This window comes from Opisthorchis viverrini (assembly GCF_000715545.1).
Source record: "Opisthorchis viverrini unplaced genomic scaffold opera_v5_313, whole genome shotgun sequence".
NCBI lineage: Eukaryota > Metazoa > Platyhelminthes > Trematoda > Opisthorchiida > Opisthorchiidae > Opisthorchis > Opisthorchis viverrini.
Window position 1 is genome coordinate 581866 of NW_008751969.1, and position 17282 is coordinate 599147.

Below are 17282 nucleotides of genomic sequence, written 5' to 3' on the forward strand. Positions count from 1 at the left end.
AAGAAAGCCCCTTGATAACTTGGTGCAGGCCAATCGTCTCGCAGAAAGCGCTCACCAGCATCGTTCCGCAAAACCTCACCAACAGAGTCCCACCAATTTCACAAGGCCTTACTTGACATATAGGCAATGCTTGGAGCATAAACCGCCACGATATATTACGATGAGTCCCTGATACATCTGAAAATTTCTCGCCTTTACAGGGTGGATGAGTTTTTCTGTAGACCAAGTTCTGTTACCAGGAAGGAAGTTAATTAACGTACACTTGTACAATATTGTTGAATTTATCAACTAAGTAGTTTTCAGATATAAACAGGGACGGTGTCAAACATCTTTCCATGGTGACCATCAATTACTGCACAAAACGCAGCCCGACAGGGCGCCTTAACTTTCACCCTAGTTTTCGTTTGAACAATTGCGTTGCTTACTTATGATTGGGTCGTTTATTCAGGCGGCCCATTTTTGTTCTACATGTTCGATATAGTGATTCAAACGTACCAGCTAGGACCCGCCTGTGAAGTGATAGAGAAGCACATGTTACGTGCACGATGTAGGTGCACGGGTGTATGCGGAATGCTCGGTTGGATTTGGTATCATATGATTCTTTCTGCCTACGGGATGACTGTGCTCATATTTGAGTGATTGTGGTGGGATTATCGACAGGCCCGCGCGATGCGCGATGTAGCTTTAAAATCCAGAATATATCTCAGCTCACCTGAGGGATGGTCAGTCTTTTGTTCTCCCTTATCTTTCACCAGTTTTCTAACCTAATTGTGTCTGTTTTATCTCAGTTACGTGCCAGATGAAGCGATATGCTGTGCTTTATTGGAGGATATTTTCTTAGTTTAGCTTAACGTGGAGGATATGGAGAATGAACTGGGATGCAGTACAAGTGCATGTTTGTCCTAGCTCATCATCCAAAGATTAAAGTGTATGGCAGAATCATGGTGGTTTCGTGTTTTGGCGCATTGCTGCTCCAAGTAGCAGACTTTGAATTGGGTTGCAGAAGCAACACCACTCAGTGGGTTTCGTGTAGGCCTTGCGATACTACGGGACTGTGCACAAGAGTGCATTTAAGAGAAGGTGCTCAACCGTACACACAAAACAATGGAGACGGCCACATGGTCTATTCTGTGATTTGGGATAACGAGGGCACTCACAGGCGTGACCTACTGCATGGCTTGCGATACGAAGAGAGTTCCCTAATCGTGTATAGATCTAGCCGTTACGTAAATTTCCTGTACCCATGGTCGTTGACTTATTCCTTAACAAGGTCTCAACGTCACCTGCATCCTACCGTATACGGTAAGTTTCCCCTAAAACATCACGTGAATTCAATAACAGCTCATTAAATCGCTTGNGATCCGACTTAAAAGCTAGCGGACTAGATATGAAGAACCAATGGCTGATGGACTAAGGCCTCGAGCATTTCAAGATAGCATAAATTCTCTGGCATGCATCTTTCAAATTGAACGGCCATATTATGGAAACGACAAAAGACTTTAGCAGAGAAGAAAGCCCCTTGATAACCTCGTGGAGGCCAATTGTCTCGCAGAAGTCGTTCATCAGCATCGTTCCGCGAAGCCACACCAACAGGGTCCTACTGAATTCACTAAGCCTTACTTGACAAAAAGGCAATGCTTGTAGCATAAACCGCCACGATGTATTACGATGAGTTCCTGATATATCTGAAAATGTATCGTTTTTACAAGATGGATGAGTTTTTCTGTAGATCAAGTTCCGTCACCAGGAAGGAAGTTAATTAACATACACTGGTACAGCACTGTTGAATTATTACCTCATGTAGTTTTCGGATGTAAACAGGAGCGGTGTCAAGCATGTTTTCATGGTGACCATCAATTACTGCACAAAATGTAGCCCTTTAGAGTGCCTTACCTTTCACCCGAATTTTCGTTTGAACCATTGCGTTGCTCACTTGATTATGATCGGGGTCATTTATCCAGATGGTCCATTTTCGCTCTACATGTCCGATAGAGCGATTCAAACGTACCCGGTAGGACCCAGAATGATCCGTCCGTGAAGTGATAGGGAAGCACTTGATACGTCACCATGTGTGTATCCGGATGCATGTGGGATTCTAGGTTGGATTTAGGATCATTTGATTCTTTCTGTCTGCGGGATGTTTGTGCACGTCCGTGAGTGATTCCGGTGGTATTACCGATAGGCCCGCGCGATGCGCGATGAAGCTTTAAAAACCAGAATATATCTCAGCTCGCCTGATAAATGGTTAGTCTTTTGATCTCTCTTACCTTTCACCAGTTTTATAGCCTGCTTGTGTCTGTTTTATCTCAGTTACGCGCCAGATGGAGCGATATGCTGTGCTTTGTTGGAGGATATTTTCTTAGTTTAGCTTAACGTGGAGGATATGGACAATGAACTGGGATGCAGTACAAGTGCATGTTTATCCTAACTCATCATCCAAAGATTAAAGTGTAAGGAAGAATTATGGTGGTTTCGTGCTTTAGCGCATTGCTGCTCCAAGTAGCAGACTTTGAATTGGGTTACAGAAGCAATGCCACTTGATGGGTTTCGTGAGGGCCTTGTGATACTACGGGACTGTGCACATAATTGCATTTCAGCGAAGGTGCTCAACCGTATACAAAAAAAATAAGGAAACGGGCATATGGTCTACTCTGTGCTGTGGGGTCAGGAGGGCACTCACCACTGTGACATAGTCCATGAGCGGGTTGAGATACAGGTAGAATACCTTAAGCGTGTATAGAACTAGCCATCAGGTAACGTTCCTGGCTGTACTAGATTTTTTCTATTTGTATGTACTCATGGCCGCTGACAACGTCGCCTGTGTGGTGAGGAATACAACAAATTCTATGCAACCTACCGTGTACGGTAAGTTTCTCCTAAAACCTTACTCAGGACGTGAATTCGATAACAGCTCAATACAAAGCTTGCAGCGGATAACCAGATGGATCATCTTACACATTTTCCCTCCCGGGCTTATTTTGGCGACTGCCGATACGTTGGTTTCACGTGGCATGACCTATCTAACGTTGCCATTTAACTTGTATGATTAGGTGTCTGTATGTAGCACCACTTAGCATTGGTGAAATCTATTGAACATTTTTGGGCAAGAAAGCTCACTCTGAGACCTTGGCCCGTGAGAAATTTATTTATCTATTTATTACTATTATCATTATTTATCGCCGCATTCACGTGATCCAAAAATCGCATGATGATATTCATCTTTGGCGCACCTTAAATTCTTCGATGAATTCCTGCTCAGTTAAATGAGTTTCCACTAAAAATATATCAAGCGGTAACTTGCAAAATTTTCCAAAAATAACTTACATTTTTGTTGTGTTTATTTCGAACAGTTCTGGAAAATTGAATAAGATCTAAAAGATTTTTCAAAATATTGCATTCTCGGCGTTAAGTAAACCAAAATCACTTTTATTTTCTCACCATGAGTTATTCCGCTTCACATCGCATAACTGTGTAAAGCGCTGATACAACAATCATCTAGATGACGGGCCTCAAGAAGAGTGAAAACCGGTCGGGGCTGTCGAATATTTTTCAGCAACCTTGGGAGTATTTTCCTTCATGAAACCTGGTGCTTATTTGAGAATAGAAACTATCCTATTGTTTCACAACAAGGACTACTCTCGAAAATCATATCAAAGCGGTCAATCAAAGGACGTGATCAATGGCACACATCTGGAGACTTAAGAAACGAATAGTTTTTTTATAGACAGTAAAAGTGAAGACAACTGGCCACATTATCTCCATAGATCGAGCATATTCCTCTGATGCACCGAATCAAGGTTGCGCTATGCGAAATGCTGGCCCTACCTTTCAGGTGGGACTGGTTACGTTCAATTTCATCTTGTTTGAGTGTCCGATCAAGAATACGCTTTACGTTTTTATCGCTGGTTTGTTCCAGTTCAGTCGCAGAGACCGGACTACGCAGCTGTTCGGTAAATCGGTTCATGTCTCCTGGTGACCGATAACTTGCATTTTGTAACTACACTGCCTTTGATGACAAATATGCCCAATTAAATTGAAGCGAATTGCGTTTTAGTCATGAGTTGAATCGTTTGTACAGAGTGGAACCATGGCCATCCCAACCAAACTTGGTGGGACGGGGCAGTTTTCAACTACTACTGACAAGGTAGTTTTGTGGGTGGCGGTAACTGGGGATAACTGGAAACCAGGAGAAAGCCGTCGCCTTTCAGCCTCAATGAATTTGACACGACCGACAGGACTCTCGTTGGAGATACAGAAACACAACCGCAGTAAACGTGCCGTTTCATTCCACCTTCGTTTGAACCGCTCCCTGTTCTAATGTGTCTGTGCATAAGTATAGAGGCATTGGACATGAGTTCCTAATTCGATGTAGCTGCATTCAGTTGATTTTGAGTTGCTCAACTTTGCTGTCATAACGTTTTTCAACCTCTACTGATTAGAAAGTTTGAGTCGTCGGAACTGACAAGTGCGGTTGACTTTGCTCGATGTCTTAAACAACGTCTCACTGGGTGTCTTGGTTTTTGTCTGTGAACAGGAACGTTATGCTAGCGTCTAAGAATTCATTGCTTGAGCAGCCAGATAATATTTCACCACAAAACCTAACCCGCTTCAGCGAGATATGATGGTGAGATCAGTTTGAACGTTGTTAACCAAGTAAACTCCCGTTCAATCAAAACCGACCTAATAATATACCGTTCCGATCAAGCCTTAGGGTTCGGGATCCGATTTCCCCGGATATTCTTGAGATTGATACCACCAATGATTTCTATCTAGGATGCGAAAAACCCTACAGAGATTGTGACGCTCTTATGTATTCGTTCTGGAACTACAGCTCTTCCACTATTGAAAAATCCAATAAACGAAGGAATATACGTCAATTTCGGTCATGGTCCGCGGTTAGCAGGTTCTCGCAACCTGTTTCGTTCAGGTTCGTGTCATATGGAAGGTCTGGAGTAATCTTAAGCTGCCTAGTGACATCGTATTTTGTTTGCTGTTGTCGCTTGTTTCGTCGATGCTGGTGCTGATAACGCGGGCTTCATTAGAATGACTGTGATCTGAAGCTGACGAATGCGAAAACGGTAAAAACAAACGCTCCATTGGCACTTTCCACCTAATCAATAAGCGATCGAATGTGGCGACGAAACGTAGCGAGAAAACGAGCTCTTGTTGACTGACCGGCATTTGGTCACTCTTGCAAACGAGTCGAAGAAAAGCGCATATCAGATGACCCTATTCGAGTCCTTCTACCTGAAGCCAGTTGAAAGCAATCGATTTTTTCAGTCTATGTCGCATCCATAAACCTGCATGGGAAACGCATAAGATTAAAACTGTGATCAAAGTTCACCGAATGTGGTCACAATACATGGTATACTTTGACTATATTTGATGTTAAGGAAGTCTAGTCTGTTTGGTTTGGACCAATCAACCCAGGACAAGGGCTGTGAGCTGTCCAAGAGTTTTCAACAGCCTTGTGAGTGGTCTCCTTTGTGTTCGCTAAACTATTTTCAAGTGCCAATATTTTATGGTTGTCTGCACATTCGTAACTTCCGAAGACGGGTTACTTCAAACCCTTCAATGTCATACAGCCCATGTACGTATTGTACCGTATAGACTTAATATGAGACTACGAGCCATAGTTTTGCACGTACCTATATATTTGGACTTACTTATATTGGGGCATATGACGGATGATGGCGAATTACATCTGAGTAAATATGTAAAATACAGGAATTAAATTAAACTCAATGACTTGCCGTTTTCAGAATATGAATTTTGACGAGAAAGCTATAATTATTAAGTGGTAACGATAGAAAAACTGTAAATTAAACTGTAAAAGTACATTGCATGGTAGCATGGTAGACAATCATTAAGAAAGTGGTCAACTAAACGACCGATCAAGGATTGGTTCAGTATGCGTTTCGGAGTAGAGCCAACCATCCCATACCTATCGATACTTAGGAGCCCTTGCTGAACGTTGTTTTGAAAGCATAAAGATGTTGCTCTTGCGCAACACAAATTATGAATCATGAGGAGCATATTCGGTATTATTAGTTTCCGTTCGTTGAATACCAGAAGGAAGAGCGCTAGATTCACCAAAGTCATTGTATTCAAACCTCCATTGCCTGGTCTTCCTCACGAGCTCCATAACAAACATTACCTGAACAATGTGATGAACGTCAACTAAGGTGCTTCCTTGTGTGGTAACCCTTTTAGTCATTATCCAACCGGTTGAATTGACCAGTAAATGCGGGTTTGTGGACTGAGAATACAGCTGATGCTTCGGTAGGAACAAATGGAAGATATGTTATTATTTGTGAACAACTTTTGGATGAGTTCAGGTGTTGATCGCGCTTGATGGGTCCCCACGGTATTTTTCTCATCTTAGTTCTCGGTTTGAGCCTTCCAAGCTAGCGTTCACGTCAAAACAACCACCAAAGGTGCACAAGGTATATTAACGCCCAAAACGAAGTCAGGGACACTTATAGAGCGTTTCATATGTATAAAGTAAATGGCGACAACTATCTGGAAATTCTGACGCCCTCTGGATGCGCCATTGACAACCGGCATTCGGCCAATACAGAGTCATGGTCGACTGTGGGGTCCAGACTTCGACCAATGAGATCTCGGCTTGAAACCGGACCGGCGAGCGTCCTTAACTTTTGACCAATCTAGTGTGGGATAGGCTTTCAGTCGTAGCAGCACCTAACTGCGAGCAGTAAAGCGGGATCCGTGTGGAATTTTGCCCAAAACACCACCACAAAAACAGAAATTTGACTGCTTACAAAGATTGGCAGCATACTTTGCGTACATTGAACAAAATGCTTCAACGCTCACTGGTCCTGATGTTGCTCACTCAAAATTCCTAGTTGTAGCTCTGCAAATATTTGAGGGTAACATATTAGCATTTGTCAAGTAGACCTAAACGGCTGATGTTTTTTAAGTGATATAGCTATTCATTGTATAAAACGGACCAGAACATTAGTTAGTGGGGTCTATTTCTATGCGAATGGCGTTCCACATAATTATCAATAATGGGATGTGGACAATCTGCAAATAAACTTTGTTGATTATAGTGGCCACGGAACTAATACTTAAAAGAAGAAAATAACCAGTTAACCCATAAGTAATTATACAGAACGAAGAGGAAGGCGCGGAGGAACATTGCTATCTGAGTTGGATGGTTTCTATGAAAATAATTGTGTATTTTGAGAGTACATTCCCGAAAAGTTGTAAGCATGAAACTGTTGGTTTCTTTTAAATGCACTATTCAGCCAAAACGTTGATGATTTTTCTTAAACGAATTCCCGCCTGTATGTACGTGTACAGATAACGCAACCTGTTGGTTTGTCATTAATGAGATGGATTCGTTTTGTTTTTGTTTACCTTTATGATTCTGGAACAGTGTGTGACGTTGGGGCTTTGTTTGAAACTTTGGGTTGCTTCTTTGAGAAAGCAACGGCTTCGTAAAATGTGGCTTGAAATCACCTTGTGGCGTATTTGACGCCTGTATTCTGCTCACGGTTAAAGGTGCATGGATAGATGTGGTGTGGTTAGTGACACGAGTTAGGACTACCTTTTCCAGTTCCATTTAATCGTCGAGAAGTAAACAGATCATGTGTCGTATAGTGTGCTCAAATTACGGTCCTAAGAACGGATCTTCTCGTGTTCCGCGAAATTCGAAGCGCATGGGGCTGCTTTCGATCTGTTGAGGATTAGTTCGTAACTACTTACAAAGCTTAAGTAGCCAGAGAATTGAACAAATCCGTTGTACGTTCGTCTATGGACGGACGTATCATCCGATTACGCTACAGCCTAGGTTATCTTGATGGCCATGATTATTTTTTTCAGGGTCGAATTTCATTTACACACTACGTTGATACGTTGCTATTCCTCACTCCATCTATGAAAGTCTGTTTTCCGAATGGGCTTGTTTAACCAACACGCATGTTATGTGGTGGTCAAAATCTGGGAACAAATGGTATTCCAACCGCCAGACCGTGGCCTACATCGCTCCCGTACTCTGAACCTTCCTGAAAAGCTTCAGAGGAAACTTTCACGGAGGAAGGCCGCTAAGTGAAGCACAAAGTGCAATTTAAAACAGTCGACAGTCAAGCTCTGTACAGCAACAACCGGATCTAACCGCATCCTGGAGAGTTACCTCTAATCCCACCAGGTAGAGGCTAGTTAGTAGAACGGCGCTCACTAGGAGTACTTCTGAGAAGCAACTAGAGTCATGGTCGACTGTGGGGTCCAGACTTCGACCAATGAGATCTCGGCTTGAAACCGGACCGGCGAGCGTCCTTAACTTTTGACCAATCTAGTGTGGGATAGGCTTTCAGTCGTAGCAGCACCTAACTGCGAGCAGTAAAGCGGGATCCGTGTGGAATTTTGCCCAAAACACCACCACAAAAACAGAAATTTGACTGCTTACAAAGATTGGCAGCATACTTTGCGTACATTGAACAAAATGCTTCAACGCTCACTGGTCCTGATGTTGCTCACTCAAAATTCCTAGTTGTAGCTCTGCAAATATTTGAGGGTAACATATTAGCATTTGTCAAGTAGACCTAAACGGCTGATGTTTTTTAAGTGATATAGCTATTCATTGTATAAAACGGACCAGAACATTAGTTAGTGGGGTCTATTTCTATGCGAATGGCGTTCCACATAATTATCAATAATGGGATGTGGACAATCTGCAAATAAACTTTGTTGATTATAGTGGCCACGGAACTAATACTTAAAAGAAGAAAATAACCAGTTAACCCATAAGTAATTATACAGAACGAAGAGGAAGGCGCGGAGGAACATTGCTATCTGAGTTGGATGGTTTCTATGAAAATAATTGTGTATTTTGAGAGTACATTCCCGAAAAGTTGTAAGCATGAAACTGTTGGTTTCTTTTAAATGCACTATTCAGCCAAAACGTTGATGATTTTTCTTAAACGAATTCCCGCCTGTATGTACGTGTACAGATAACGCAACCTGTTGGTTTGTCATTAATGAGATGGATTCGTTTTGTTTTTGTTTACCTTTATGATTCTGGAACAGTGTGTGACGTTGGGGCTTTGTTTGAAACTTTGGGTTGCTTCTTTGAGAAAGCAACGGCTTCGTAAAATGTGGCTTGAAATCACCTTGTGGCGTATTTGACGCCTGTATTCTGCTCACGGTTAAAGGTGCATGGATAGATGTGGTGTGGTTAGTGACACGAGTTAGGACTACCTTTTCCAGTTCCATTTAATCGTCGAGAAGTAAACAGATCATGTGTCGTATAGTGTGCTCAAATTACGGTCCTAAGAACGGATCTTCTCGTGTTCCGCGAAATTCGAAGCGCATGGGGCTGCTTTCGATCTGTTGAGGATTAGTTCGTAACTACTTACAAAGCTTAAGTAGCCAGAGAATTGAACAAATCCGTTGTACGTTCGTCTATGGACGGACGTATCATCCGATTACGCTACAGCCTAGGTTATCTTGATGGCCATGATTATTTTTTTCAGGGTCGAATTTCATTTACACACTACGTTGATACGTTGCTATTCCTCACTCCATCTATGAAAGTCTGTTTTCCGAATGGGCTTGTTTAACCAACACGCATGTTATGTGGTGGTCAAAATCTGGGAACAAATGGTATTCCAACCGCCAGACCGTGGCCTACATCGCTCCCGTGCTCTGAACCTTCCTGAAAAGCTTCAGAGGAAACTTTCACGGAGGAAGGCCGCTAAGTGAAGCACAAAGTGCAATTTAAAACAGTCGACAGTCAAGCTCTGTACAGCAACAACCGGATCTAACCGCATCCTGGAGAGTTACCTCTAATCCCACCAGGTAGAGGCTAGTTAGTAGAACGGCGCTCACTAGGAGTACTTCTGAGAAGCAACTGTTTTACCGTAAAAAGTTGGATTTTGTGCCCAGGTTAAACGGTTTACAGAGGAAAACTTTTGACGAACGGAGGAGTCCCACGTGGATCAAACCTCCTGCAATTATGACTACACTACTGCGCTTCGTTGCCAACAACAGGTTAGGAGTTTACGGTAAGAATTGTCTGGCAACAATTCTAAAGTGAGCCGTGTTGGTGTACAGATGAACGCAACAAAACGGATCTCTCTAAATTTTATCCACTGTAAATTGTGCCAAAAGAGAATACTGCCCTTTATACTTTCGGTTTGAATGGTGTCCAGTCCTGTAAAAATGTTTCATCGAAAGAAATTAGTTTATAGCTTGTATATGGTGAGAGCGTCGCAAGGGCAACAACTGCACATGCAACAACTCACATTCCAAAAACTCTACAAGTTCCAGACTAGTGAGCCTATAGCTAGAACCATGAAGTGAAGCCAATGGATTCATGTGGTTGCATGGTTGTTTGAGATCCTGCCAATTTGCTTCGCGGATTGTTCTGTATTCTTAATGGCTTCCCGCCGTTTCCAGAGGAGTTTTCGACCAAGTGTACTCATCTACCCTGAAGTAGGCTTNATGGTGTCCAGTCCTGTAAAAATGTTTCATCGAAAGAAATTAGTTTATAGCTTGCATATGGTGAGAGCGTCGCAAGGGCAACAACTGCACATGCAACAACTCACATTCCAAAAACTCTACAAGTTCCAGACTAGTGAGCCTATAGCTAGAACCATGAAGTGAAGCCAATGGATTCATGTGGTTGCATGGTTGTTTGAGATCCTGCCAATTTGCTTCGCGGATTGTTCTGTATTCTTAATGGCTTCCCGCCGTTTCCAGAGGAGTTTTCGACCAAGTGTACTCATCTACCCTGAAGTAGGCTTCCAAAATTACGTATCTGTCAACAGTACACCATCGAGACATCTTATCAGGCAAGAATTTGAACTTTGAATATTCCAAGATTTCAAGTTTGCCGGTTTTGTCTTCGAGTTTCCCGAACGGCCAACATGTGGTGCGTTCTTTGGATTTCGGGAAGAGCTGGAGACGCACGGCCTAATTTGAGCTAAAAGTTACATCTTTGATACGTTTCAGATGGCGCCGGAGTGGTTGTATCTTATTCCACATGACATTTAAACAGACAAACTACAGTGGTATGGTATTCGATGAGGGACTGATAGGTCAAGCACATACGCTCGGTTTCAATACTCCAACACAATATGCACAGCTTGTAGCAGAGAACGGACTAATCGAGAATGTTCCGAGTTTACTGCAAATAAATGCACCACACCTCACAAGTTGATGCACGCTTGTGTTGTAATCATCGTGGTGAAAAATATATTTTTTCCGCGGGAGAATTTAATTTCACGTAGATATCACACAAAATGTTTGTCACATTTACAGCAGAGCTCCAAAAGTCATTCATTATCTTGCGCCAAGGTTGTGAACAAAATTGTATGTCAAACTCTTGCAGGTTGACGATCCTGTGAATAAGCAACTTGCATCGGCGGATGCAAACTTGAAATATGAATCTGCTACGCTGAAAATTCGATCTCAGTACATAAAGTGTTTTTTTTTCACGGAGGACTCTAAAACTTCTACAGAACTTGAGAATTTCCGATCGGAGACAGGCTTCCCCTTAGTGAACTGTGACGCATTTTATTAGCTATGGCTACAAGCGATTGAGGTTAGGCAAAGAAAACGATAATTTCGACGAACGTCTTGGTGTTAACCTGATGTTTATCCTGTCCACCAAATCTCACAATTTCCTTGTTTCCGTGCTCACGTCCAAATGTCAAAGACTAAAATTCGAAGTCAAACATGCCCTCAGCTCTTGAAGTCCTCTCGAACACTAGACCAGTCCAAATGGATCCTGCCGTCCGAATGGGAGATAACTGAATGTACACATTTTGAGGTGCCATCATCGTTAGGGACACTGCCACTAGCCTCTACTGGAATACCATTTAGAAAATAAATTCCCTTCAATTCTCCAGAAAAAGTAGTTAAATAGTGAATCTTGCATTTGCATTGGTTTTCGTGATGCATCCACCGGTTTCTGGCACCACGGTCGGGAGAAATTGAAGTCACCTCCTCGATGTTCAATCTCCCATGTGCATACCTTACTAGCTGATAAGCTTCGATGAATAGAATGGAGTCTTTCTCGAGAACGTCAGGCTTACAGGGACAGGCGACGTCGAGAAAATGTGTGTTGTGAATAATTTTCTCCCATCTTGTTCTGATGAGACTGTCATTTAGCCTTCAGATCATTGAACACCAAAGACAGAGTAAAGAGATATTTGCGGCGGTCTGCTTACACAAAGTGGAGGCTATTCTGGCAATAGTCGCACGCTTTTCTCCCAGCTTTCGGTATTAACCCTTAAGTTACGACCACTTTGTCACACAGGGCTTTTAAGTTCCTCAGACTTCAGCTGGCTTATTGTTAACATAACATACCCACTGGCTCTGGTGATTAGTGAAGTACGCAAACGGATGAACACATGCGTACATATGTTTTAGTCTTTTCGCGCACACTGTCCTACATAAATACTAAAAATTGGATTCTACTAATAAAGAATACCATAAATGAGAGCTTCAACTGGATGAAACTAGAGTCGTTCGAAAAAAACAAAGTGGTCCGCAACTGAGTTTGTATTTCAAAATTCCCGCATTCCGGCTTCATGTAGAACAAAAGTGAGACAGGGGAGTCTCGCAGGCTGTGTCATGGAAGCAATAAACCGGTCATGAACAGTCGGAAAGTTTTAAACAAATTTATGAGAGCTTTTTTTCATGACAAGAAGAAATTACTTACACTGAATCTGAGATACAAAATTAGATGAATTTCAGTAAAATGTGTGATAATTACCGTTACCATCAGTTGAACTGGCAACCAGCAGTATTATAAAACAATGCTTCGATTGTCCTGCGTTTTCAAATGTCAGTAGTACTGATCTTACAAGAAGTAGATTAGACCACGGGAATTGCTTTTATTGAGGTATTCTTCGGCTTGTTTTGGTCGAAAATTCCTGAGAATAATGCATTTCTATTTCGCTAGAATTATGAGACCTCTCGGATTGTGCTTGTGTGATATCGTACGGCTACAATCATTGGCACGGAAAGCACTGTACCAGTTTCCTTTCAACTTTGTGCCCATCGAATCTTGTGCAGATGAATGTGAGAGCTTTCGATGGGACAGACAGGTCTACCAAACAATCGTTCGGAAATGTTTGCTTCGGTTTTCCATTCCATGTTGGATCAGCCAATGTACTCGTCCTAAACGTACTTAGGTTAGGTTGGGAACACACAGACGTGTGCACAGACTGATACAAAGTAAAATTCTGGGTAAAGCATCGTATCTTCGGTCTCATAAAATATTGGGAGAGTTGCCAGGCACGTACGTTAGTTATTCGATCTCGACAGGTCTATTCGTTCAAAAGAGTGGGTAATTTTTTTAATTTGATGTTAACACCGACTGTGTTCGTCTCCGTTTGTCTTAAGTTAGCCAAAGGAATTATATTTGTTGTCATGTATTAGTTGCTGATTTGGCATTTGCCACTTCCAGTAAAGCATAGGACGCTGCAGTTACCTTCCTTCAAACCATATTACGCACCAGTGTCTGAAGAGAAGGAAACCGTGCCACTAGACATTTAGTACCGAAAACCGATTCACTGATCGCTCACCACTCAAAATGAAAGTGCATTTTAGTTTTCCTGCTTACTGAAGGTTGGATATCATAACAACACTGGTTATGAAACATACAGGTGTTAGAAATTTGGGTACACACCACTCTGCCGAGTATTTCCTTACATGTGTCAACAGACTCAGGGAAAACTGGCTGACTGACTGACTAATTCGGGTGGCACCTGAGGTGAATGCGTACATTTCAGAACAACTTAAAATAAATGCAATTTTCTGATTACCAAACGACTAGCGGACAAAAGTGCGTGCCCCTCCTGTTCCCAAAGCTTTTAGAGCCGATCTAAATTCTGTTTGGAATTTTTGAAATTTATACAGTAGTCAGCTTTTTAATTCTACCAAAAATCGCTCAGAAACAGCATGATATTCATTCAGCCGGCTGTTCGATTTGGTTTGCGCGTAAAATAATGCAACTGTCACTGTTTGTAAAGAATTTGGATTGCAAAAACTTGCAAACTAGGCGAAAGATATCAATCTATTTCAGAAGTCTACGAAGTAAATTTCAACATTTTTTTACGCAGTACAAAGTTGCTAAAAGTTATTCAACAGATAACAGCGGGTTTTGCTCTACTTGAGGCTCGCAAAATACATTTTTTTTCGCGAGTTTATCACAAACTTGTGTGAATATCATTAACGAGGGTTTAGTTTGAGGTTCAAATTAGCACCAATTCCACTTGCAAACGACTGTCATTGCCCACATTGTTCTTTGTTTTTGAAATGGGACCTTCTTTCCAAAATTATATAGAAGCAGGCAAACATGGTTAAGCTTTCTTGGTTGAGTTAGTACTGGATCAAGTAGATCCGACGTTGCGATTCTGGGTCCTCCATCAACATGTCAGCCCTCGGAGGCTATTTTTAGTCGCACGGCACGCTTTTCTCCCAGCTTTCGGTATTAACCCTTAAGTTACGACCACTTTGTCACACAGGGCTTTTAAGTTCCTCAGACTTCAGCTGGCTTATTGTTAACATTAAGGCTCTGCGAATGGCTGATGTAAGGCAAACAATGACACTAGCTGGCTTCATTCAAACGCACGTTTTGCAATGTTCTCCGCGTTAACAATCTGACTCAAAAATCGTATCGCTCAGTAGTGAAAATGTGTCACTTTTTCGGGTTAGAACATTAGGTTAGACCATCTTTTCTAGTGCCGTCAAACGACGGACATCTCTGATATGGGCAACTCCAATCCACATGCCGTAGGAAAACGAATTCGTTGATGACGGAAAGGGACAATAAGGGGATTCCTAAAAGTGATTTTTGAAAAACGTCAAAGTGATTGATTGTTCAAGCTACATTTGTGACAACGAATCGAAATCAGAGTGTGGATTTCGGTGATTTGAAGAGCAATACAATAAACAAAGTAAAATGACGTCACCTTTGTGAATGCCAGTATCCGCTTGGTTGATGAGATTCTCCGATTTGGTGCGCAGCTGTTGCCTAACAAACAAATACATAACATCATAGTACGCCTGCGATTGGATTCAGTCTTTCAGCAATCTGGAAAGCTTATAGAATGTGCCCAATTCATGCCTTTGAGGCCGCTATTCCGGGCTTTTCGAGGCTAATCATTCCGGTGGTGTGCGTCTGTGGGAGCACTCTAGAATGATTATGATGTGATTTTCATTTAACTGAATTGACAAATTGACTGACAAACGTACGTTGTGCTTCATCACTCGTTTATATCCGGCAACTTCGTGCAATGCAAATACGGAATTGTAGCGGGCACACCTAACATAGACAGCGAAGCATTATTATTGAACACTAATCTCATGCTGTCTACCATCATGCTGTCACCATCATATTCAAGCATATTCCATGCTGGAAACCAATTGACTCATCCATGTTACCAGCTCGAAATGCTAACAAAGGAATGAAGGAAATGATTTTAAGTCCACAAATAAAAAGTACGCAAGGTTGAGCAATCTGTCTGGCTCGGGGTGTTTCACAAGTCTGAAGCAAACTTTTGGAATAATCCTTCTGGAATAATCCTTAAAATTAAACGATTGAAAGATTATCCCTATCCTGGTCAACCGGTTCGTTCCGTAAGTATTTCGTCTGACCTGGCCCTGGAACGTCCTTGGTGTCCAAAATGTATAGTATTACGGGGTAAATGTCTAGGATCGGAGTAAGTGATTGTTGAATAATGAAAATTTGTAAGGCATAGCTTAAAAAATAAACCAGAAACCGCTGCAAACTTGTGCGTGTTTAACACTTTTTGTGTTTGGTGCCTTTTGTTTACCATCTGTCTAAATGCTGAGTCTCAAGTTCGCGGGATTGGAAAGTTCTTGAAAAACGTGCTCCACATTCCTCTAGAGATGCCGTCTCGAAGAACTCTTCCTAAGAATACGCTCAAAACCTTGTTCGGTCTAATTTCTTTAAGAAAAAAGACAAACTCTTGGGAAACTCTCATGTATCTTGACAAAAGGATATGATATCAAACCTTAGTCATCACAGCTTTGTTGATAATGAATATAATCGGAAGAAGTTCCTACCCATTTTTGAGGAAGTATGTAGGGGACCGAAATCAGACTACACAGAAATCCTAGTATCTAGCGCAAAAACGAAAATCAAAAGATGGATATGATAAGCTGTTCCAACCATTTTATGATGATATCTGGAGCGCAAAATATCTATAGATATATTGGTTGGGAAGGATATTTTATGGACGTACTTTTTTGACGAACACGTCTTGTTTTAATACTCAGGTGCGAAAGCATATCCAGGAGAGTTAAACTTGAGAAATACGCATGTGACCAAACAGACCGTGATAATAACTTTCAGGTGATTTAACCAATCACTCTTTGGAAGAAAATGATGGGTTCTGCATAGCTGGAGTCAAAAATCGTCGAGTCAAGCAAAGTTCACCAAAGTGAATTACGCAGTCTGAAAGACGGAAAGTATGTGAGAGCTAAAAGTTTTATAACAGAATGACGAGGCGCCAAGGAGGAAATCTAGATTCAGAGGGGTTTGGTAAACAATCGGTTGATTTATTTTTGGGCAACGTTTTGCTTTTGACGCAAAAGCTTCGTCAGGCCGAGTGAGTAAGTATGTAGGTTGATTGGCTTTCATGGCAGTCGGGGAACAAATCCGTGCGATTCCGTAATACTGGTGACGTGATCAGTGCTGGTTCAGTCTGATGTTCAGTCTGATTTTCCTGTTTGTTGATACGTGGGGATGACTAAGGTTTACGATTGATTGGTTAGGGGGCGATCCGTCTTTATGATGAACCCGGATTTTTTTCGTCCTCGCTTGTTCAGTCTTGGACCCCTTAATGGATTTTTCTTCTTGGGTTCGTTCACAGATTCAGTTCACATGTGCTCGTCCAAGGGTGCTGGGACAATTGGTATGGGAATGGGGGTGAGGTGGTTAATTGGATATAACTCTACTTGGATTTCGTACTTTTAGACCCAGGCGATTTCGCTGATAATTGCACACCGCCTGGTGTCGTCTCGGCTAATCTGGGACCGCTCTCCAAACGTTTGGAAGTTCTACCCCTCTGTTCTATTCACACTCGGATGCTTGGCGATCTCCACCGCCTCGGCCACCAGTAGCTGTGGGGTGAACCTTAAACTCTGTCTCAGCATGTCCACAGTTTCTAAAATTATTCTATGCACAGTGTCTAGAGCATGCCCTACCATCGCTCAATCTTTGACCAACGCCTGGTATTCCTCTGCATTTCCAGGTGATCTTTTAATGAAACGCTTATGCT

The 17282-nt window shown here is 42.1% G+C and overlaps 1 protein-coding gene across 1 annotated transcript in view; it reads left to right on the top strand.

Annotated features, from left to right (window-relative positions):
• Positions 1 to 16930, top strand: part of T265_14981 (hypothetical protein) — a gene marked incomplete at both ends in the record, with an annotated part of 121956 nt that extends 105026 nt beyond the window's left edge. Inside the window, one exon of the mRNA XM_009176065.1 lies at positions 16831 to 16930. Within this exon, the coding sequence (XP_009174329.1) occupies positions 16831 to 16930 (100 nt within the window). The remainder of the gene's footprint in view (positions 1 to 16830) is intronic.
• Between the last annotated feature and the right edge of the window lie 352 nt (positions 16931 to 17282).